At 34.5% G+C, this 24,984-nt stretch overlaps 1 protein-coding gene across 10 annotated transcripts in view; it reads left to right on the top strand.

Annotated features, from left to right (window-relative positions):
* NECTIN3 (nectin cell adhesion molecule 3) overlaps positions 1–24,984 on the top strand; it is a 130,548-nt gene that overhangs the window by 31,511 nt on the left and 74,053 nt on the right. For all 10 annotated transcript variants that reach the window (XR_001713521.4, XR_010155688.1, XR_010155689.1 and 7 more), the window contains exons 2-5: positions 8,585–8,926; positions 15,230–15,526; positions 18,676–18,793; positions 22,747–22,898. Coding sequence is in view for 4 of the 10 variants with exons in the window: in XM_016941623.4 (XP_016797112.3) it covers positions 8,585–8,926; positions 15,230–15,526; positions 18,676–18,793; positions 22,747–22,898 (909 nt within the window). In the remaining 6 variants the exon portion in view is untranslated. The remainder of the gene's footprint in view (positions 1–8,584; positions 8,927–15,229; positions 15,527–18,675; positions 18,794–22,746; positions 22,899–24,984) is intronic.

Genomic DNA, 24,984 nt, shown 5'->3' on the forward strand with positions numbered 1-24,984 from the left:
TAACTTCAAATTCCACTTGATCATTACTGATACGTAAGAAAGTGATTGACTTTTTTTTTTTTTTAATTAACTTTGTATTCTGTAACCTTGCTGTAATTGATTATTAGCTCCAGGAGTTTTTTCATCACCCACAAACAATGACTAAATTTTTGATTAGAAAGGAAGTTTTATTTCTTAATAAATAAAGAAAGGAAGAAATAAAACTTCCTTTCTAATCAGTATACATTTATTGTCTTTTCTTGTCTTATTACTTTAGTAAGGACTTCTGGTATGCTGTTGAAAAAGGAGTAGTGAGGGGGGAAATCCTTGCCTATTTCTGATCTTAACTGGAAAGATTCTAGTTTCTTGACATTAAGTATGATGTTGGCTGTGGGTGTTTTGTTTTGTAGATGTTCTTTATCAAGCTGGGGAAGTTGCAGCTACTGCTAGTTGGATGTCCCTTTGTATTGCTGACTAATATTTCATTGTATGTGTTTACCACAATTTGTATATTCATTCATCTCTTGATGGACATTTGGATTGTTTCTACTTCTTGGGTGTACAAATAAAGCCACTATGAACATTGGTATACAAGTGTACAAGTCTTTGTGTGGACACATGCCTTCTTTTCTGATGAGTAAAGACACAGGAATGATATGGCTGGATCATATGGTATTTTTAACTTTAAGAGACTGCTAAGTGTATTCCAGTGTGGTTTTACCATTTTACAGTTTAACCAGCAATGTAGGAGAGTTCTAATTCATCCATATTTTCTTCAAAACTTGTTATTGTCAGCCCATTTGATTTTGTCCACTCTTATGGCTATGTAGCAGTACCTTATTTTAGTTTTAATTTACATTTCCTTAATAATGTTGATCATCTTTTCATGTGCTTGTTAATGTATCTTTGGTGATGTCTGTTCAGATCTTTTTTTGTTTGTTTGTTTTTTGAGGGAGAGGGTCTTGCTCTGTCTACAAGGCTGGAGTGCAGTGGCATGACTGCAGTTTACTGCAGCCTTGACCTTCTAGGCTCAAGCTATTCTTCCATCTCAGACTCCTGAATAGCTGGGACTACAGGCGTGCACCAACACGTCTGGCTAATTTTTTATTTTTCGTAGAGATGGGTTCTCACTATGTTGGCCAGGGTGGTCTCAAACTCCTAAGCTCAAACGGTCCTCCTGCTATAGCTTCCCAAAGTTGCTAGGATTACAGTGATGAGCCACTGCACCCGACCTCTTTTGCTCATGTTTTATTGGCTTGTCTTTTTATTGTGGAGTTTTGGGAGTTCTTTATGTGTTTTGGTTCTTATCAGATATAAATCCTTTACCAGATGCATGTTTTACAAGGATTTTCTCCTCATTAGTGGTTTAAGTGTCGAAGAGCAGGATTTTTTTTATTTTGATGAAGACAACTCATTATGCTTTTAGTGACATATGTAAGAAATACCTGCCTAACTTAAGGTCACAAATATTTGCATTTCTAGATAAATTTTAGAACAACTTGTCAGTTTCGAATAAAGATGGGAATTTGATTGTGTTAAATCTGTAGATCAATTTAGAGAGAATTAATGTGTTAATGTTGTGTCTTCTGATCCATGAATAAAGTATGTCTCTCCATTTCTTTAGATAATTCTTTAATTTCTCTCAGCAAATTTTACAGTTCTAACTGTACAGTTTTTTCACGCCTTTGGTCAGATTTATCTGTATTTCATCTTTTTTTCTTTTTCTTTTTTGTTTTCTTTTTTTTCTTTTTTCTTTCTTTTTTTTTTTTTTTTTGAGACAGGGTCTTGCTCTGTCACCCAGGCTGGAGTGCAGTGGCACGATCTTGGCTCATTGCAACCTCTGCCTCTCAGGCTCAAGCGATACTCCCACCTCAGCCTCCTGAATAGCTGGGGTGAGCCACCATGCCTGGCTAACTTACTATTTTTTGTAGAGATGGGGTTTGGCCGTATTGCCCAGGCTGGTCTTAAATTCCTGACCTCAAGCAATTTACGTGCCTCGGCCTCCCAAAGTGTTTAAATTACAGATGTGAGCCACTGCACCCAGCCCTTATTTTCTACTTTTGATGCTATTCTAGGTAGCAATGTTTTACATTTTTTATTTTCTAATTTTCTGCTGCTAATGCATAGAAATACAATCGATATGTATATATTGGTCTTAGGTCCTGCATAAGGGCTGCTACTAAACACCCTTGTCATATTAGCTTTATTGTAGATTCCATCATATTTTCTCTAAGGACAATTGTGTTTTCTGTGAACAAAGACATTTCATTTGTTCCTTTCTGATTTGGAATTTATTTCTTTTTCTTGCTTGATTGTACTGGCTAGAACCTTCAGTACAATTTTGGATATAACTCAAAGACTGCCTAGCTCTATTTAGTTTCTCTGTCCTTGTGCTTCACTTCATCTACTGCCTCTGAGGGATCAGAACTTTGTTGCCTGTTGACTGTTAACTTGAAATGGTTGTTTCAGGCAAAAGGATAAATCTTGTTACTCCTTCATGTCTGTAAGGTGTAGTCTCTATTCTGTTTCAAATCAAGCTTTTATTCTCACCGCTCCACCAAAACAGTTGCTAAATTCAGTGGTTACTTACCAGTGCTTTTTTTTTTTCCCCCACTTCTTGGCAGCATTTGGAATAATTGACCACTCTGTAGGTACTTTGTTCACTTAATGTATAGGATACCCTCTTGGTTCCCTTCCTGCTTCCCTGGCCAGCTTTATTGATGCTACTCAATTTAAATGTTAGAATGCACTGTGGATCCTTGACATTTACACCTCTGTTCTCTATATTTTTAGTTCCTTGCTAATTGTCTGTTTCCTCATTAAAATGCAAACTGTCTAATGGCTCAGCACCTAGAGCAGTGCCTGGCACAAATTGTTCACCCAACACATTCTGATGAATGAATGAAGAAATGGTTGGTTTTCTCAACCAGTTTTTGGCATGTGACCCAGGTTTCTCCTTAGAATATAGAAACCTTTAATTCCAGAATTATCATTTCTAATTATGACATGAGATGAAGTTAGAGATTCTTTGATAATATTTGTTTGCAGTTTATAGTGTTATTTATTTGCAGTTTATATGTTATTTAATTCACCTGGCTTTATTCTTACATGGTTATTTCTGTTTGAGTATTGTTTGGAGATTTTATTGAAAAACCTTTTTGTTGTATTTTCAGAGTTGACATGACTTACCTATCAGTTTAAAACAAATCAGGTTAATTACTGAATGTGCTGGTGATAAATTTGATTCTTCCAAAATGTGTTTTGTTGAAGTATGATGAAATTTTTGAGGACAACTATATGCTATTACCTTGCTAGTTTGTTAATGTATTATTTTATTAGTTGCCTCTAAATTATTCTAAATTTTGAGGAGTCTGAAAGGATTCATATCTTAGAGATTTTCAAAGGTGGTGTTTAGTTGAACACAGACTAAAATAAATGTTTCTTTTATAGCATATTTGCGTACCCATTGTGTAGATCTTAACATTTGAAAGATCCTGGGAACTGAAATGTCCAATATGCATGCCATTACTGTAGGCTGAGAAGTGAAATGTGGTAAAAGATAGTATCAGAGTTTTAAAAAGTGTAGTATCAAAAGTTTGTGATGGTTTCTGTTTCTTCTTGTTTCATTTCTGAGAGTCAGGGAGGAAAGAAAGGGAATGGTTGCAATTTTATTCATATTTTCATTTCAAACACTTTTAGTGTGATCTGTAATATGGATCTCACTTCATTTTTTTTTTTTAAACCCATAGTAGTTATATACGTCATTACATTTTCTTTTCTGTCACAAGCATCTTCTTGAATGTGTGTATTTCCAGATGTTTTGTATCTCCCAGGCACTCTGTAAATATTGACTGAATGACTATTCAAAGACACATGAAGACTCCAAAGAGTTGTGTTTTCATGGTTGTAGTGTTTTTGTGGAGCTACAGATAGGGGAATAAATGCTGTCTCTTTTTCTGAAAGAATAATAAATTCAATTTAATTAATTAGCTAATGATACAAAACTAAACTTTTAAATCAGGAAGACAGAATAGAAACAGAGTAGTATCCTGTTTTATTATGGTTTTCCTACGTGTCTAGAGTGTGCAGTAGCCAGGACCACCTTATGACAAGGTTAGAGTCTTGCTAGATGTGGAAGATTCAATTATTTGCTATTCCTTTGCCTCTTTATATTCTAGACTTACCAATAGTGATGAACTTAAACTTTAAATAATTTATCTCTTTAATAATAAATGTTTACGTTTCTTCAGGACCTTTCTGCTCTCCAGTTAAACTCAGCTTCATGTGGGAAAGTAGAGGGAGGAAGTAGTAGTAGGCTTAAAGATTGGTAGTCTCTGAGTAGTGAGGCATTCTAATTTGGAGTTTGGTTTAAGAACTACAACAGAAAATCTGTTTCTGCACAGTTTTAAGATTCCATGGGGGAAAATCTTATTCAGAAGTGGTTTTTAACATTTGGATTTCGTCCAGGAATGGAAATGTATTAGATTCTTTTATTTGCAACAACAGAACTCTGGCTAATTAAAACATAAAAAAGGAGATATGTAATTAGAGGCTTATGGAATCTAAGGGAGGGCCAAATTTATTAATACTAGAAGAGTAGTAGAACGCTTTGGTGAAAGGTTTAAGGGTTGAATCAAACAAAAAATACAGCAAAACTTACTTTTGTAACAAGCAGTAAAACTCAGAATACAGAAAAATTAGAAGGTAAAAATCACTTATTAGTTCCTAGAAATTAAAATAAAAGATGAAAAATAAATCTTGATAGTTACATTAGTATTTGTTTACTAGTAAAGCCAAACGCCTTAAAATATAGCCACTTCTAAATTTTTTTTTTTTTTTTTGTAAATATCAACTTTGTTCATTAGGGGTAACTCCTTCTGGTTAAGTCTCTCAGCCTTTTTTATTGGGTGATTTTTCTGTCTCTGCTGTCACGCTGAGAGAGAGGCTTTCCCAACCTAAATGTTGTAGAATTTTTAAAATACAATTTTGAACCAATGGGTCAGTTCCCTCCACCCCCCAACAGTATCTCCCAATACTCCTTTTGGTAATGGTGGCCCACTAGGCTGTGGTTTTTCTGGATTGTAAGGAGATATAATTAGGTTATTCCAATACTACCTGTCTTAGTCAACTTGGGGTGTGTATTATAGTCCATTTGTGTTGCTATAAAGGAATACCTGATACTTGGTAATTTTAAAGGAAACAGGCTTATTTTGGCTCACCATTCTTCAGGCTGCACAGGAAACATGGTGCTGGCATCTGTTTCTGGTGAGGGCCTCAGGAAGCTTAGAATCATGGGAGAAAGTGAAGGGGAGCCAACATGTTACATAAAGCAAAAGAAAGCGGGGAAGTGTGAGCCTCTTTTAAACAGCCAGATCTCCTCTCCTGTGAACTCAGAGTGGAAACTCACTCATTACCACAGGGACAGCACCAAGCTATTAATGAGGGCCCCACTCCCATGACCCAAATACCTCTCATTAGGTCCACCTCCAATATGGGAGGTCACATTTCAACATGAAATTTGTAGGGGACAAAACATCCAAACCATTGCAGGCTGCTATAACAAAATACCGTAAACTGGGCAGCTTAAACAGCAGACATTTATTTCTCACATTTGGGGAGGTTGGGAAGTCCAAGATCCATGTGCCAGCAGATCCAGTTCTTGATAAGGATCTTCTTCCTGGATTGTAGACAATCACTTTCTCACTGTTTCCTCAAATGGCCTAGAAAAAGTGAGGGAGTGAGCTCTCCTTTCTTTGTTTTAAGGACACCAGTCCAATCATGGGGAGCCCACCTGTATGACTTTATTTAAACCTAATTATCATGCAGAGGCCTACCAGATACTACCATTGAGGTCAGAGCTTCAGAATGAATTTTAGGGAGGACACAAACATTCACTCCGTAAAACTTCTCTTACTCCCTTTGTTGTTGTGGTTTTACCTCCATTTGAAGGGGATAAAATAAAAACTAGAAATTCTTTCTTTGGTCCTCAGTAATGTTACATTTACCTTTCTAGGGTAATTAGTGTTATTTGACAAAATATACAGAAAGTTTTGTCTATACACATATGTACAGGCAATAATTTTTTACTTTTAGGTCTTCAGTCCATCTAGGGTTTTTTTTTCTTTTTCTTTCGGTGTTTAGTATAAAAGAGGGATCTGTATTTTTCCAAGTATTTTGCTCATGCTCTTTCAGCATTTCTTGACTAATATATTATTTTCCCACTCAAACAAAATATTAGCTTTGTTGTATAGCACATCCTATTATATATAGGTCTGTTTATGTACTTTCAATTATTTTATGTTCCTAATACCAAATTTTTATTATTTTTGCTTTAATATTTTCCCTCTTCAGTAGTCTGTTAGTTTTTTTGAAATATTTTTGGCAGTTATTTCTACCCTGTTTTTAAAAAAATTTTATCAGGGTTTTCACTATAATTGCATTGCATTTGTGTATTAATGTGGGGAGAATTGACATGTAAATAAGTTTTCCTACCTAGGAATATGGCATAGCTTCTATTTTTTCAAGTCAGGTTTATAAGTTTTTTACAGTTTTATTCATGAGTGTTTTAAATATTAATGTTTACAAATTAAACCCTTTTCTGCAATAAATCTGTAAAGATATCACCCTTTGTAACATACTGATTATATAGTTCATATACATTTTGCATATGTTTATAAGCAACTACATTATTGGTTCTAATAGCCCTTCATTTCATCTTCTTGGATTTTTCAGGTAATAGATTTTTCAAATAATAATTATTTCTGTTCCTTCCTAATATTTATCCTTTCCTTTTTCATATTACACTGGATTGAATTTCCAGCCTCAGTTGAACAATGATAGTGCACCATCTTGTCTTGATCTTTTTTTAATACCCATGCCTCTTTCTGTTTAGTGTTGATAATGGCCACTGATTTGAGAAGAATCTACTTTATTAAGAATCCTTTTCTTAGATTTTCTTTTTAAATCAGATAGTAAATGTTAAGTTTTATTAAATACCTTTTTAACATCGAATAAGAAAGTCATGTGAGCTTTTAATGTGATGAGCAGTCTAAAAATATCCTTTTGTTCTTAGAATAGTCCTACTTGGCTGTGTAGTTTTCTTAAATACAGAGCTATTATTTCATAATAAATGAAATTTTTTATTAATATTCATGAGACTACTTTTTTATTTGTTTATAAAGTACCAAGCTTGTGATAGGTTGCTAAAATACGTTAGAATACTTTCACATTTCATATATCTTGGAGTAATTTTAAAAGCTTAGTAATTATCTGTACTCTAGGATTATAGAACATGATAGTAAATTTTCAGGGCCTGATACTTTTTTGAAGCAATGGTTAAAAAACTGAAACTTAAATTCGTAGCTGTTAAGTGTAGTCAGTGTGAATTGTCAGTCCCTTATTGTGATATCCTCAGTCATCTCTTAGGTGATAAAATTTGCCTTCTAATTTACTTTTTTGTTTTTGTTTATTCCTCTAAAAAAGATTCAGGGAAAAAATATTGCATAAAGTTTTTTTTAACATATTTGGATGTGTTTGAACATGTTTAAATGCATTTTTCTTGATTATGTGGTGATGCCCTTCTGCATTTCTGTATTCATTTTAAAATATTAATTAGATGTAACTTTTAAAGGTATTGTTTATACGATTTCCATTTTTGAGTGCTTATTTTGGTTTACTTCTTGGTTTGTGTATTTGTTCATTTATTTTATTAGAGAACATATGTGAGTTGTAGACCTCCAAGGACTTGTTATACATATTCTGATATACTTGTCAATGAGCAGCATCGTGCTTGACTATAGTAGTCATGAATGTTAGTTTTATATCCCTCAAAACATTGTAAGTTTTGCTCTATTGCTTTTAGGAAGGAAATACGTATTATATTGAAGAAGTTTGATGTCATTTTAACTTTTGCTTGTGAAATTTTTTTCTTAACCCTGAAATGGAAAAACAAAATTATTTTACATTTATATAAGCATTTCTTCATTAACATTTTCTGGCAATTGATCTGTCTTTAATGACTTTTCAGTAGAGATACTTGACATAGGGACCCTCCAAAAGAAGATACTTCAGTATTATATTTGGTTTGGGAGATCCTACATGCATAAGTTATCTGTTGCCATGTAAAAAATTTACCCCAAAACATAATGGCTTTAAAACAATATCCATTTATTATCTCTCAGTTTCTGTGTGCCAGGAATCCAGGCATGACGTAACTGAATCTTCTACCTCAGTCTTTCTCACAAGGCTGCAGTCAAAGTGTCAGCCGGAGCTGGGAACTCCTGTGAAGGCTTGATTGAGGAAGGATTGTACTTCCAAGTCAACTTGGTCCTAATCTAGTGCTTTTTTCACTGCCACACATATTGGTGTATTGTTAATTTATTTGACAGCCACATTTGGATCTCATATCAAGCCCAGAAAACACCTAGCTCATTTCTTTTTGTTACTCAGTTGTACGTTTTGTGTGTGGTGCATGTGAGTGCATGTGTGTGTGTGCGTGTGTGTGTGTGTGTAGCTAGAGATAGTTACACAGGGGGTCAGGAAGGGAGGAGAGTGTTGACCACTTTTTTCTATTTTAAAAATTGTAGTACTTTTTTTTCCTCTATAGGTGCCTTAGCTGGACCAATTATTGTGGAGCCACATGTCACAGCAGTATGGGGAAAGAATGTTTCATTAAAGTGTTTAATTGAAGTAAATGAAACCATAACGCAGATTTCATGGGAGAAGATACATGGCAAAAGTTCACAGACTGTTGCAGTTCACCATCCCCAGTATGGATTCTCTGTTCAAGGAGAATATCAGGGAAGAGTCTTGTTTAAAAATTACTCACTTAATGATGCAACAATTACTCTGCATAACATAGGATTCTCTGATTCTGGAAAATACATCTGCAAAGCTGTTACATTCCCGCTTGGAAATGCCCAGTCCTCTACAACTGTAACTGTGTTAGGTAGGTATGCTTGAATTATGTATTTTGGTGATAGTGGTGAAGATTATAATAAAAATATTTTTAAGAAATTAAAATGGTTGAAATTTGATTTAACTTTAGGTTTAAAGTAAAATAATTCAAATACGATTTTTCAAGATCCTTCTTAAAATTTATGATTCTAGGTTCCCTGTAAATAAAATCTTGTCTATATATACCTACTTATCTATGTAATGCTACGTAGTTTTATCTAGTTTCTTTATGAAAGATAGTGATGAGTTTTAATTATATACTAAGTTCTGAGTTTCTGTGACATCTTTATTTTCATTACCTCCCCTCAAATTTTCAGCCTTTAATCAAATTACCATCTTAAATTTTTTTATTTTTAAAAAATTGAGTTTTGCATCTAGGAGCCATTGACACCTCATGTTTTACTATTTCATATCACATTTTATTCCTGCTATTTTAGATTTGCATAGCTATCTGAATATGGTGCTTTTGCTCATAATAGTGATATTCCACTATTTCCTATGATACCTGTTAAAGTTTATGGTAAAATGTTGAAAAAGCTCGTTAACTTTAAGCTACTTGCAGTGAAATGTAAACCAATTTGGAAATGCTGATAAGTACTTTTGAAATGATAGAAATGAAGATTGAGGAGCAATAGCAACTGGTGGCTGCTCACATGAAGATCTGCTGCCTAGATTCTTACTCAAACAGCTACTAGCAGTGTGGGTAACTGACAGCTTCCAGCTGTTAGGTCCTTTAAGATTACTTCAGTTTTCAGGGCTATTCTTTTTGTGAGTGACCTCAGGCCAGTGACTAAGTGAGGCAGTGGTAGCCAGGGGTAAGCTCTTCTTGGGGCCAGTGATTGAACAAGATAGTGGTGTGAAGAGTTTTACCCAAAGTGGACTCCTTTCATGGAATATGACCATTGGCCTGAATGGAGACTTTGTCAGGGTACTGATAGCTCCCCTTACTCAATTCATTCTTCCTTCTCCCTTTTCTCCCAGTTATCACTCCCTGGCAAACCTTTTATACTTCTCACATCACAGTGTCTGCTTCCTGGAGAACCAAACAAGTTAATAGCTCCTAATGTTTAAGGACATAATATTAGTAATGTCTCTGAAGTATAGGACAGCAATTTTGTCCAAATTTATTATATATTTTTTCATGTTGAGAGATATTCTTTTAATTAGATATTTGAGGCTTAGTATATTTAAGACACTGCCCTAAGAGCTATGGGGAAATATAACTTACATTTAAGAGATTGATGTTTTTGAGAAATTTTCTGATTAGAAGGCAAGGCATGAATATCTGAAAACTCACCTGGAGGACATCAGTAAAAAAGGTAACACAAAGTACTGTATGGCTCACTCCTGTAATCCCAGCACTTTGGGAGGCTGAGGCAGATGGATCATTTGAGGCCAGGAGTACAAGACCAGCCTGGCCAGCATGGCAAAACCCCATCTCTACTAAAAATACAAAAATTAGCCAGGCATGGTAGTGCATGCCTGTAATCCCAGCTACTCGGGTGGCTGGGTCTTGAGAATCACCTGTACCTGGAGGCGGAAGTTGCAGTGAGCCGAGATTATACCACTGCACTCCAGCCTGGGCAACAGAATGAGACTGTGTCTCAAAATAAATAAATAAATAAATAAATAAATAAATAAATAAATAACAAGTACTTTGCATATGAAAGAGCAAGCTCATGGGGATAAAATCGCTTTTTATTTTGCTTTAACGTTTAGTAGTTCCCTCTCAATTAATACAATACTTATTGGCTTAAAATCCAGGCTGTTTGTTACAAGATTAGTCGTTATGTTGTCCACACCTACTTTTCTCACTTCATCTATTCTCCTTGCTTCTCTTTTTTCAAAAACCCAAGTCTTATCATCATCATAAACTATTTGCAGTTCTTTTAACCTATGCTTTTATGGGTGTTTCTCTTTCTGCCTGGATTGCCTTTTTTTCTGGCCTTTCTTTCTTCCGTGTAACTATTATTCATCAAATCACATCCTTTTAGTAGCCATTCTTGACCCGTTTCCCCAAATCTGATACTTTTTTGGCTGTCATTGTTATGTTGAACATATCTTTATTGTAGCAGTTACCACACTATTATGTTTTCTCCACTATAAACATATAGTGGAGAGTAACTGTGCATTTAAAATTTTAATTTTATGTCCCTAAAGCCAGTAAGAGTTTCCAGTATATCGCAGTCATACAGTGTTATTTGAGTAGGATATAGGAATGGATTAGTGAACTTGGTAGTCAAGAAATATTTCGTAGGAGAAATAGTTGAGTCAGTCCTCAGTGGTGTGAGTAGGTTTTGGGTAGGCAAAAATGAAAGAATATGAAAATGGTATTCTAGGATTGTGATAGTATGTGAACCAAGGCAGGGAAAACAGAAAATGATATGCAGTTCACTCTTGAACATCATGGGTTAGAGCTGTGTGGGTCCCTTTATACATGGATTTTTTTTTCAACTAACTGCAAATAGAGAATAGAGTATTTGTAGGATGTGAAACCTGCATATATGAAGGGCCAACTTTTCCTGTACACAGGTTCCATAGGGCTAACTGCAGGACTTAAGTATGCACGGATTTGGGTATACTCAGGGACACTGGAACCAACCCTCACCCCACCGCAGAATACTATGGGACCACTATACATTAAGGGAAAGTTTTCTTAACCCCAGTATTGTTGAAATTTGGGGGCAGAATTCTTTGTTGTAGTGAGCTGTACTATTCATTGTAGACAGCATCCGTGGCCTCTAAACACTATGCCAGTAAATGCCAATAGCATTCCTCAGTTGTTAAACTCATAATGTCTCCAGACACTGCCAAGTGTCCTCAAGAGAGGAGCAGGAGTTAGTGGGGAATCACCCCCTGTTGAGAGCCCTGCATTAGTGGAACACTGAATAAGTAATTTATTGATTGTTCAAAGGATTTATATGAAGTACAAGAATTAAAGTTTAGAATTATAGAGTAGGACCACGTTAAAGTAACTTAAATGCTAGGATAGGGATTTTGAGCTCTATATTACTGGAAATTCATATTTGTATTCACTAGTTGTGCTGCCTCTCACCTGTCTTCTATTCTCAGCCCCTTGCTGTTTAAAATGTAGTTCTTGGACCAGCAGCATTGGCATCACTTGGGAACTTGTTAGAAATACAGAATTCCAGATCCCTCTTAGGCTTATTGAATGATAGTCTGCATTTTAGCAAGATTCCCCAGTGACTTATATACACAGTAAAGTTTGAGAAACACTGCTTTGATCACATCACATAGAGGAATGCCTAACTCACGGCTGACCTGATTTAGAGAGTACTGTGATGACACTTGTGATTAGGAAGATGGGTCTGGTGTTTTTGATCAATTGAAATGAAGAGGTCCTTAAATCATAATGTCTCAGCCATGAGGCCATGAAGACTTGCAATTAATTTTGTAATTTCTGCCACATGAATGAAGACAAGAACTATTACAGAGGAATAATTAGCAGAATTTTATAACCGATTTGATATAAGAAGTAAGAAAAGTTTGAACAATAATAGCTTTTGAAAGTTTGTGATTAAATTCTGTTACCGCTAGTTAAATGGGCACATCTGAATGAAAAACAGGTGTTGGTGATTGGGAGGATAAAATAATTTTGTTGTTAGGTTTATTGAGTTTGAGGATCTGTAGGTGGAAATAACCAGGTGTAGGTAGTTAGAAGCTGAAGCATCAAGCCTTGTATTAAAATTGGGGAAAGTTCAGAATCATCTGGGTAGTAGTGTTTATCAGATACAAGTTTTTAAGTGAGATACAAAAGTAATTGCAGGCCCAGGGCTGATTATTTATTTAAAGGAAGGGGTTAGAAAAAATAGGAAGAGCTCTCAGCGTTATAAGAAGAACTCAGGCAGAGTAATATCATATCAAGAAAAGATATGAAAGTTTTTAAGAAAATGTTATTCTAGCAGCCATTTCCACAGTAAGAAGTAAGCCCTACAGAAAATGTTTTGACTATTTTTTAGTTTCTCCTAAGAAAGCACTTAGCTAGTATCATTCTAAATCCATAGCCTAGGAATTAATTCATTACTTACAACAAATACTTTAACACATTAGGATTTAATTCTTTTCAACTGATTGGGAAGAGCTGTGCTGAAGTATCAAATTCTACAAAGTTAAAGAGACTAGACATAAAAGTGTTGAGTTTTAGATTAGGGGTCTTTGATGACATTAGAGTTTCAATGGAGTGGTAGTAGCAGAACCAAATTTAAGGAATGTAGTATTTGCACCACATATAATCACAAATGACTATTTTCCCAAATTTATGTGGAACTTTTACTCACCAGTAAGAAAAAAATAGACACCTGGCTATGATAGGCATTTTGCAGAAGAAAGGTTCCAAATGACTCATAAACATATGAAAAGATCTTCAACCTTATTCATAATCTGAGATATTAAAAATAAAATCTCAGTGGTATACCATTACATACCTATCAGATTGCAAACATTGAGAAGTCTGTGATAATATCAGCTGGGTGACAATATCAGCTGGTGAGTATATGGACCAGCAGGAGCTCTAAGATTGGGAGTAAATTGGTACTGTGGAAAGGTTTTTGAAATTATCTGATAAAGTTGAAAATAAGTAGTAGCAATTCTAGGGATATACTTGTGCACAAATATGCTAAGATACATGAATGGAAATGTGTCTTGTAAAATTGTTCAGATGAAACAGGAACTCCATTGTCCATTAATAAACTATAAAGCAATTAAAACTAATAATATATACAATTGTATGTAAATCCAAATGATCTAAAAATAAAAAAGTAAAAAAATGAATTCCAAAGCAATAAGCTAAAGCTAAATGTTCCAATATGAATGAATCTCCAGAACACAAAGTTGAGTCAAAGAAAAAGTACAAAAATACGTGTGGTCCAATTCCATTCTTGGAAAGTTCAGAAACAGGCTAAACTGTGTTGTTTAGATTTGCATGTGTTGGTTGTAGAACTATAATGAAAAATAAACCATTGATCTCCAAAGTCAATATAATAGTTTCACATTGAGGTAGGCAGGTTTTTAAGATGTAGTAGAGGAATATGAGGGACTTGTGAGGTTCCAGTAATAATGTTTGTTAAGATGTGTGGTGGTTATATGGATGTTTGCTGTAAAATTGTTCATTGCGTGTGTTGCATGTACTTTTTCATTTGTTATTTTACAGTAATGCATCTTATGAAAGGAACTACATAAGGAAAATAATCATATCCATGAGAGTAAAATGTGAAATAAAAATAGGTTTCAAAGTAAAATATGAAACAAAAATTGGTTCTTTCAATACCATCAAGAACAGATGGTATTAAAAGAACCAACTTGGAGTCCTGGAAATGAAAAAAAAAAATCATTGAAATAAAAACTCAATGCACACAGTAAACTAAAGACTGAACACAAAATTTATGAAGTCAGTACTGAGGAATTTACACAGAAGCACCTAACAATTGCTGGAAAATATGAAAAGATAGCTAAGAGATATTGGGGGCAGAGTAGATTGAGAGGTTCTAACATTGTTACTTTACCCTGCTGAGGAACTTTCTTATATTGGAAGAAAATAGGTGGTATGTACATTCCAGTAAACTTAACTATTAGTGATGGTGCATGTTAGGATGAGCTTAAAGTATATTTTGTAAATAAAAGTAATTGAACACATTCAGCAGCCCTAATTGGTTCTTTTGGGTATATGAGTAGTTAAAGGTTGAAAGTTCAAAAGGCAGTGTTTTAAATGAAATTATTGAGTCACTTACTGGGCCAAGAAAAACATTTCATCTCCAATAGGTATGCTCAGAGGAGCTTTTTTTATTTCTTAACATTTTAACAGTAAGTCATAATCATAACTTATTTTTAAAAGTATTTGCTTAAAAATTTTTTTGCTGTAAAATGAAGCTATATATATATAGATAGATAGATAGATAGATAGATTTTATACATATATAAAACTTATCTTCCAGAGAAGTAATACCTTTAATCTCATAAAGGGAATTGTGATCTCATTCACAGAAATTTTTTGTATATATTAAGTTGGAAGGAATTCATCGTTCCCTAAAGGAATGTATATCTTTATCAGGTAGAGCCATCTTTGTAGTGGTGGTATGAATTCTTGGTCTCATTTGTCCTAGTTTATGATCTTTTGTTTTTCCAAGAATGTAATTGACGATGGCATTACCTAAAAAGTGTGTGTAGATTTTATATGCAGTTGTCCTTAAGCTTGTGAAATATGTTTAGATGTGACTTGGAAAGATATAAACATATTCTTGTTTGAATGTAACTAATTATTAAAAAAATATTTAAACAGTTGAACCCACTGTGAGCCTGATAAAAGGGCCAGATTCTTTAATTGATGGAGGAAATGAAACAGTAGCAGCCATTTGCATCGCAGCCACTGGAAAACCCGTTGCACATATTGACTGGGAAGGTGATCTTGGTGAAATGGAATCCACTACAACTTCTTTTCCAAATGAAACGGCAACGATTATCAGCCAGTACAAGCTATTTCCAACCAGATTTGCTAGAGGAAGGCGAATTACTTGTGTTGTAAAACATCCAGCCTTGGAAAAGGACATCCGATACTCTTTCATATTAGACATACAGTGTAAGTAAATGGTAACATTTACTTTTTAAATATTTGTCAGCATGTTTATCAAAATATTTTTAGTTTGAATATTTAATAGCTTTTCCTTGTTTATTTTTGTTTTTCTTTTAATTTTGTTTGTTTTCATGGAAATTTCATTTAACCAAAACATTTTTAATCACTTTTGTAAAGATGGACAGATGACTTTAAAGTTGCTCTCCAACTTAAAATTATATAACCATTTCCTTTTAAGATCTTAAAAGTAGGCTGGACTTAGGGAGTTATGGCAACTTGTCCCTCAAAATGTACAATGCTAAAGGGCAAACAACTTCTACATTCTAATTAATTGAGCTGTTATTCAGTTTCACCAATGCTCACCATCTTGTTTCCTTGTTGTTGTTGTTTTTAAGATGGAATCTTGCTCTGCCGCCAGGCTGGAGTGTAGTGGCGCGATCTCTGCTCACTGCAACTTCCGCCTTCCGGGTTCAAGTGATTCTCCTGCCTCAGCCTCCCAAATAGCTGGGATTACAAGCGTGCACCACCACGCCCTGCTAATTTTTGTATTTTTAGTACAGATGGGGTTTCACCATGTTGGCCAGGATGGTCTCCATCTCCTGACCTTGTGATCCTCCCGCCTTGGTCTCCCAAAGTGCTGGGATTACAGGCGTGAGCCAGTGCATGTGGCCTTATTTTCTTTGTCTTTCCTATATGCATATTAATTCGTTTGAGAAGTTTCTTAGTGTTTAATACATTCTTTGTGATTTTTATACCATTTAAAAATTTCAGGTAGTAAAAAAGGTGATGGCTACAGATAGCTTATAGCAAAGATAATGAAAATTAGGAACATTAGAAAAAGTAGGTTCTGCTTTTACTTCTATCCATGTGCAAATTATAAATCTAGGTGTTTTTGAGGGAGTTCTATTCTTTGTTGTTGCTACTTACTTGCTTTTTGATATGACATGCATGGAGTTTTAAACTACACATATTCATTACACTTGGTGTAATCGTTTTTAAAGCTAATTCCCAGGATCTTTTTCAACCTTTATAGGGTTAACTTGAAAAGCTATAGTTTAAAAAATGTTACTACCATTGCATTCTTAAATGCTAATACCATCTTTTCTCAATTCTCTGGAGAATCCTGTTAAAATTTTTCTTTTTCCTTTTCCTACCTTGCTTTTACAGAGTGTTAACTTTTTTCTTTTTCTCATAAAATTCAGATCCCAATTGGAAGTTAATGTATTTTGCATATCCATATATGTTTACCTTTCCAGTGTCTAATAATGACTGATATTTTCAATTTGTTTTTTTTTTGTTTGCTTGAATGAAATCTTAGATATATTTCTTCTAATGTAAGTGTTTATAATATGGTATTGATTTGTTGGCTTACTCCTAAAATGTTCTTAGAATAGTCATGACATTTTTCCTTTTGTAAATTGGAGACCTATAAGACATGTAAACAAACTTAAATATTGTCTTATAGTACAAATTTATACCTCAATATTTAGAGATATCCTCTTGGGATACTTTTATGCCTAAACTCACAGGTATCTGGACTGTTCTTTCAGCAACATTTTTTAGTACCACTTTTAAGTTACAAAAATATTTGTTAATCTTTTTTTTTTTAATTTCTGAGATAATTGTACCTTATTAAAAGTTCAATTTTTTACCACTATTTTGTAAATTTTGCTTTCCAGTAGGACAGCCTTCCCTGGCAGAGGTAAAGACTGATCTGGTCTCTCTCTCTAGTTTCTCATCAGATCATGTGCTGCTAACTTAGTTTTCTATGTAGCTCACAGAAAGCTAGAGAGTCTCTGCATCATACATAACTAGCATTTCACTGGGGAAGCCTTTTATCACCTCCAGCCCCATCCCCAACTTAAATTAGGCCCTTCTTTTTATATTCTCTCAGCATCCTACTCTTTTTCTTCTTGGCCCTCATAAGGAGTTTTAGTTAAGTATTTTTAAATGTCATCTTCCCTATTACTATTAGAATATAAATTTTATGTATATAAAGTCTGTGTATACCAAACACCTAAAACAGTGTATTATTTCTTTTTTTTTTTTTTTCTGAGACGGAGTCTCACTCTGTCGCCCAGGCTGGAGTGCAGTGGCGCGAACTAGGCTCACTGCAAGCTCCGCCTCCCGGGTTCGTGCCATTCTCCTGCCTCAGCCTCCCGAGTAGCTGAGACTACAGGCACCTGCCATCACGCCTGGCTAATTTTTTTTTTTTTTTTTGTATTTTTTAGTAGAGATGGGGTTTCACCGTGTTAGCCAGGATGGTCTCAATCTCCTGACCTCATGATCCTCCCGCCTCAGATTCCCAAAGTGCTGGGATTACAGGCGTGAGCCCCCGCGCTGGGCCAAAACAGTGTATTATTTCTAAGTGCCATGCCTGGCACTTATTAGGAGCTAAACAGAGTGATGGTTGAATGAATGATAGTTATTAGACTTAGTAGTTTGGAAGTATATATTTATATTGCTGGTAGATATGTATAATTGCTCATTCAACTAGTTGTGTTGCACATATGCTAAAAGACTTTTGGGTACATGGAATGGATGAAAATTCATGTTTTAGTACATTTGAGGCCCTAGCTAATTTACTTCAGTTTTAAGTATGTAGTCATGGAAAGCCTGTGTCACATCTCTACATGCCCCCAATATATTAATTAATTGTAACATAGGGAATCTAGTCACTGTAATTGACCTGATATATCTTAGAAGATATTTCCTTTTAGATTAAATATCTCTTTAAAGACTGTTTTATATGGTGACTTGGTACTACCTGGTACTTAAATGCCATGTCTTATTTAATTAAATACTATACTGTATTTGCTTTATTCCTGTATCTCTACATCTCGCATAATAGGATTCTTACATTTTGCTTTTGGTGATTATAGGTTTATGAATATTCCTTAACATTCAGCATTTCTAATTACTCAAACTGTATGTAATAGAATTGCCTGTTTGGGGGGTACTCATTCTCCATTTTATTCTTTCAGTCAGCCAATACTTATGGAGTAGTGTCTTCCATATTGATTATACATGTTGAGACTAAGGAAAAATGATTCCTGTTCTTCTAAGGCTTTGTCTATTATCTTAATATTTTATCATGTATATTGCATTTATCATTAACAAAAGGTAATCTGTCCTGTCATGCATTTATTTTATAGATGCTCCTGAAGTTTCGGTAACAGGATATGATGGAAATTGGTTTGTAGGAAGAAAAGGTGTTAATCTCAAATGTAATGCTGATGCAAATCCACCACCCTTCAAATCTGTGTGGAGCAGGTAATGTTATATACTTCAAAAGAGAAATTATCTAAAAGTGAAACCTTCTTAAATCCCCATTCTAAATTGTTTTTATCTATATAATACATGATTATAGTAATAGCAGAAAATTTTAATTAAATTTTCTGTCTTATCTTGCCCCACCTGTCCCCACCTTCCTACCCCCTCAGTTCTGATCTTTAGAGGCTACTTTAGCAATTTTAGCAGTTTCTTACGGTTAGTTACAGTCAGAGGTCTTAAGCTGCTACTACTTAATAGTTTTTAACATTGTCAATTGACTTCTTAGATAAATAATTATAATTTTATGTCTACTCCTTCATTTACAAACACACCCATATACACACATTCCTACCTTTCATAGTCCAAACGAAATTTTAGCTATTTTTATTTAAACTCAGTAATCACTGTTTGCTTCTCTAGGACAGGTAAATGTTACTGAGAGCTAAGTAGTAGTATACCAGACTTCTGTTTTCTCTTGTCTATAGCCATTTGTTTTCCTAATGGCTAATATTTGCCTCTTTTTACTTGTGTAGTTACTATGTGCATAATTTTCTTTCTCTGAAATTTCAAACTGTTATACCAAGGTTTTTATTCATATTTTGTCAGTATTTAGGGCCTATTTTGATCTCCAGATGTATCTATCAACTTGAATAATTTTCTTATTTTTTGGTCATTTCCCTCTTTTTTATTCCTGTTCACTCTTTTTGGAACTCCTGTTTATTGTATAATAAATATCCTTTCTTTTATATTTTCAGATGGTCTTATTCTTCCTAGAAGATTTTCTTAATTTTTGTTTTAAATTTTCCATTGACTTAATGATATAAATTTTTTTTGGCCTGTTTTCAGTTTTTAAGAGCGTCTTCTCATGAGACGGAGCATCTTCTCATTGAATATTCATTAGAGAATGAGAAGATGCTCTTATAAACTGAAAATAGGCCAACAATAAAAATATGTTATTTTCATAGCACCCTTTTCTTATTTTATGAGTGTAGTATCTTTCTTGTTTCTTCCCAGGGATACTAGAATTATTTCTTCCCCAGATAGTTTTTTTCTGCTTTCTACATACTGTCTCTTTTCCCTCCAAGTTCTTTTATTTTTTGGTTTGGTCTTTCATTATGTAGATATTTCTTAATCTTGTTGGTTGTTTAGTCTTTCACAGTGAAGCATTAAAATAAAATGCTTAGTGGATGCTCTCTCTGCAGTGGGGATTGCTCATTAGATTCCACTTAGAGTAATCAGGTAGAGATGTGATTATTTTCCTGGGGAGCCTCCAGATATCACTAATAGAAGAGTGGAAGTCTTTATTTCGTGGCCAGTTTATTTCTAGAATGAACCTGCATTTTTTTGCCCCAGAGATAAATGTCTGGTATTTGTACAGAGTCGGGAGGAATCTGTTGTTCTGTTGTGTATCTTTTAACTTGCTCTTGGCCTCCTTCTAGTTTTCTGAGGTACAGTGAGTTGAACTCCAAATTTTTTTTTGGATTCTTTGGACCAAATTGGCTGCTTTCTCATCCATGTGTTTTTCATAAGCAACCCTTCACCCTGAAGTACAACTTTTCAACTTTGACACTATTGATATTTTAGGCCGATAATTAGTTTTTGTAGTGTGCAGTCCTGTGAATTGTAAGATGTTTTGAAGCATCCCTGGGTTGAGAAACACTGATCTAAGGCATATATTGTTTTTTAAATCTATTTTCTGTCTTCTAAAAGTGTGTTGAAACATCTTGTCTGTTGAATTCTGCCTCCTGTTTTCTCCTCTAGGGTTTTTAATAACTTTTTAATTTCTGTACTTTTTCTGGTGGGATTTTATGGGAGTTAGGAAGCACTATATCTGGTCAATCAGTTGTCTTTAAGCCTGGATACTATTTTAAAGGTAGAGAAAACCTTTTTCATTTACATTTTTTTTTTAATGGGAAGCAGTCATTAGTTAAGATTTTTATTTGATAGAGTGTTTCTAAAAGCCATACAACTCTGGATTCTCATCCCAATGTCTAAACTTCTATATGTCTTTTTTGAGTAAATCATTTAACCCCTCTAATCCTAAATTTCCTTGCCAGTAACAGTACTTCATAGAGTTTTTGTGAGGTACAGACAATGAATATAAGTCATGTAACATAGACACAAGGGCATAGAAGATGCTTTTGTTGTAGGTTTAATGTGATATTTAGATATTTCTAGGTCATTTTACAATTTCTCAGAGAATTAAAGGGATTAAAACTTTGAGCCCAAAGTACAAAGGTAATTGTTAAGACATATATAGTTTATTTTCATTGTTATCCTTGTAGAAAGTTTATCTTTTGAAAGCCGATACTTGCAAAAATTTTCTTTCCAAAGCCTTCTAAAGAAAAAGGTTAGGTGCTTTTGTTTTTGTTTTTTAAACCATGTAAGCATATTATCTTTATCCTTCAGTGCTGAATTGAAGTACTACCAACTCCAAAAGATTTTACAGATTATTTTACCACTCACTACACTTGAGATCGCAAAACAAAATTATTCTATCTGTTCTTCAGTGTTGATTTGCTTCTTTCCACCTTTTTGTTATTGTTTGTTCTTATTCCCTGTGTAATCATTTGTCAATCTTCTATGTACTTACATAATTGAAAATAGAGACTACATTTTATTTACTTCTGTATCTCAGCACCACCAGCAAAGCAGAGTATGGCAAATAGTGGGCTCCTAGTAATTGAATGAAGGAATAAGTGAATAAACTTTTTGAAAATCTACTTAGCCTAAACTGTAGTAGTTGAGCACCTAGGTTTACTTGACTTTTTAATCTTCTTTTCTTTCTTTCTTTCTTTCTTTTTTTTTTTTTGAGACGGAGTCTCACCCTGTCACCCAGGCTAGAGTGCAGTGGTGCCATCTCGTCTCACTGCAACCTCCCCTTCCTGGGTTCAAGTGATTCTCCTGCCTCAGCATCCCAAGTAGCTGGGATTACAGGCACCCGCCACCATGCCCAACTAATTTTTGTATTTTTAGTAGAGACAGGGTTTCTCCATGGTGGCCAGGCTGGTCTCTAACTCCTGACCTCAAGTGATGTGCCCGCCTCGGCCTCCCAAAGTGCTGGGATTACAGGTGTGAGCCACTGTGCCCGGCCTTATCCTCTTTAAAAAAACCAAAAACAAACAAACAAAAACCTTTAAGCTTTAAAAACACTTATTTGTTGTTTTTTTTGTTACCCTCAGGTTAGAAAAGTGATTTTTAGCAGTATGCCTAGTTCCATTACAGTGAATGGCTTTAGAGTTCTCATAGTGGGACTCTACATGGTTTAGAGTAATATGTATACTAGGTATAGGACCTCTTAGCCAAATTAGTGTAAATACTGTTTTAAAGAGTTATTATTGATACCAAGTGGTGTCTTGGTTTTTATTGTCACAGATGCCCACCTTACAAGTGAAATTATTTTATAGGAAGACCCATTTTGCTGTTTTAGAAACTATCTTTGGATAGAGCACAGTGTCTATTTGCATTAGCATTAAATGATGCTCTATAAATATGTTATAGAGGGTGCTAAAACATTACATATTTAAGTGAGATGACTTTGCATGAAGAAAATTGTAGATATGTCATGAATGGATCTCTGATTGAATGAGAATTTTAATTTATTTGATACTGTATGTATGTCTTCAAATAATATATTTTTCTAACTTCCAGTTTTCTGAATAAAAATTTTTTAATTATATTTTTTCTCTGCTTTTCTCCTGTTTTATTATGTTGGCAGAGCCACTCTTACATGGACTGCTATTTTGGAAGAATGGGTGTTCTTAATGGCCTTTATTCATTCATCTTTATTAAAATGAAAATTTGTTACTTTTTTATACTTTCATAGTGAATTTTGTCTGAGATGCTTTTTTATTTTGACTAACATCTCAAACATATAATGCCTCATTTTAACTAGCTGTCAATAAATATAGTCTGAAGATATTTAAAATAATTTTATGCATTTTAAAATCTAGGTTGGATGGACAATGGCCTGATGGTTTATTGGCTTCAGACAATACTCTTCATTTTGTCCATCCATTGACTTTCAATTATTCTGGTGTTTATATCTGTAAAGTGACCAATTCCCTTGGTCAAAGAAGTGACCAAAAAGTCATCTACATTTCAGGTAAGTTACTATCTGCTTGCAAAATGAGTTATTTAAAATATTTCTGAATAATCATAGTAACAATATGATCCTAAGCAATAATTTGTACTTGTAAAGATACAGATTCCTCAGTGTGAAGTTTTTCCAAATAATCTAAAAGGAATATGATAAAATAATCCTATCCTGAGATAGGTATGTAATGTGGCATCCTTTATTGAAATGTCAAAGTGTCTGTGCAACAAGTTTATTTACGTTTTGATGCCTGTACATATAGTTAATTTTTCAGTTCAACAGTACTATTTCTTTAATACATAGTATGACTTTCTAGATTCTTTTATCTTTACACTAAGAACAAATAGTGATTTTTTTCTTTTGCTTTGATGGCCACTTTGTACACAGTTGTCTGGTAAATAAAATGGAATATTAAATTTGATGGCTTGTTAAATAGCGTTGTTTCCCACTTAATATGGGACTGTACCATAATGTGTTACTGAGAGGTGAAATAGGAATGCTACTGAAAATGTGTTAACGAAATAAAATTTGTGATGTTTTTTATTGTCCTTAAACTACTAATAGCTTAGATTTTTCACATTCTGTTTGTTTCACTTTGAATGTTTTTGTTAATTTGGCTGAGTATAAATTTTGGCATTCGTAAAATAGAGAGCTAAAAATACATCTTTTCCTGGTTGTGGCTGCAAGTAATAAATTATCAATAGAATGCTTATTTATAAAAATTCAATAAAATATTTTGAGCATCTCCTTACTGATTACAAGAATGTAGCAATCTTCCTGTCTAACAAATGGAAAATTAAGAGGTAAAAGGAAAAGAACCTAAGAAACCCAGGTTTGTATGGTAATTATGGAATAAATAGTTAAGGGTTTTATCTTTGTTCAGATCTAAAACTAGATAAATTAGAGGTTTTGGTGAAATTTTGTGCTTGCTTAAGTGTCATATTCTCAGTACTTGTGTGATCAGTCTAAGAAAAGTACCACGTATTGTCTTAGAGCACTCACCACAGTTTTTAATTGTATGCTCATTTCTTTGCTTATTATTTATCTTCACAATTCAGCAATTTGTGCTTGCTTTATTCACGACTGTATACTCAGCAGTGAGCATTGTGCCTGGCACATGATAGAGGTGCAAACTTTCTTTTTTTTTTTTTTTTGCATGACTCTAGAAAGAAGCTTAGAGCTGTATACATCCCTAGCCCTTTCTGCCAGTATCAGTACTTTGGTGGAAATCTGTATTTTTTTTTTCTTTTGAGACATGGTCTCGCTGTGTCACCCAGGCTGGAGTGAGTGCAGTGGTGTGATTTCAGCTCACTGCAACCTCTGCCTCCCAGGCTCAAGCAATCCTCCCACCTCAGCCTTCAGTAGCTGAGACTACAGGTATGCACCACCATGCCCAGCTAATTTTTGTATTTTTTGTAGAGACAGGGGTGGTCTCTCTATGTTGTCCAGGCTGGTCGTGAACTTCTGAGCTCAAGTGATCTGCCCACCTCAACCTCCTAAAGTGCTGGGATTACAAGCGTGAGCTACTGTGCCTGGCTGGAAATCTGAATGAAGTTACATATTAGTATATTACTCTCTCTTTAGTTAGAGAATAAGCCAGGGAAATGCATAGTTAAAATATACTTAAGGACTGTTTATTTTGTTTCTGTTGTACAATTTGGTGTGGGATATTACTTGTAAACCTTAGGCTCAATATGTCTATGTAATCATTTAAATATCAAGGCTTGGCTGGGCATGGTGGCTCACACCTGTAATCCCAGCACTTTGGGAGGCCGAGGTAGGTGGATCACCTGAGGTCAGGAGCTTGAGATCAGCCTGGCCACTATGGTGAAAACCTGTCTCTACTAAAAATACAAAAATTAGCCGGCATGGTGGTATGCGCCTGTGATCCCAGCTGCTCAGGAGTCCAAGGCAGGAGAATCGCTTGAATCCGGGAGGCAGAGATTGCAGTGAGCCCAGATCGTGCCATGGATGACAGAGCGAAACTCTGTCTCAAAAAAAAAAAAAAAAAAAAAAAAAAAAAAAAAAAAAAAAAAAAAATTAAAAATAAATAAATATCAAGGCTCATTTTGGACACTCTTGTATGTACTGATTT

This window comes from Pan troglodytes, chromosome 2 (assembly GCF_028858775.2).
Source record: "Pan troglodytes isolate AG18354 chromosome 2, NHGRI_mPanTro3-v2.0_pri, whole genome shotgun sequence".
Taxonomy (NCBI): Eukaryota; Metazoa; Chordata; class Mammalia; order Primates; family Hominidae; genus Pan; species Pan troglodytes.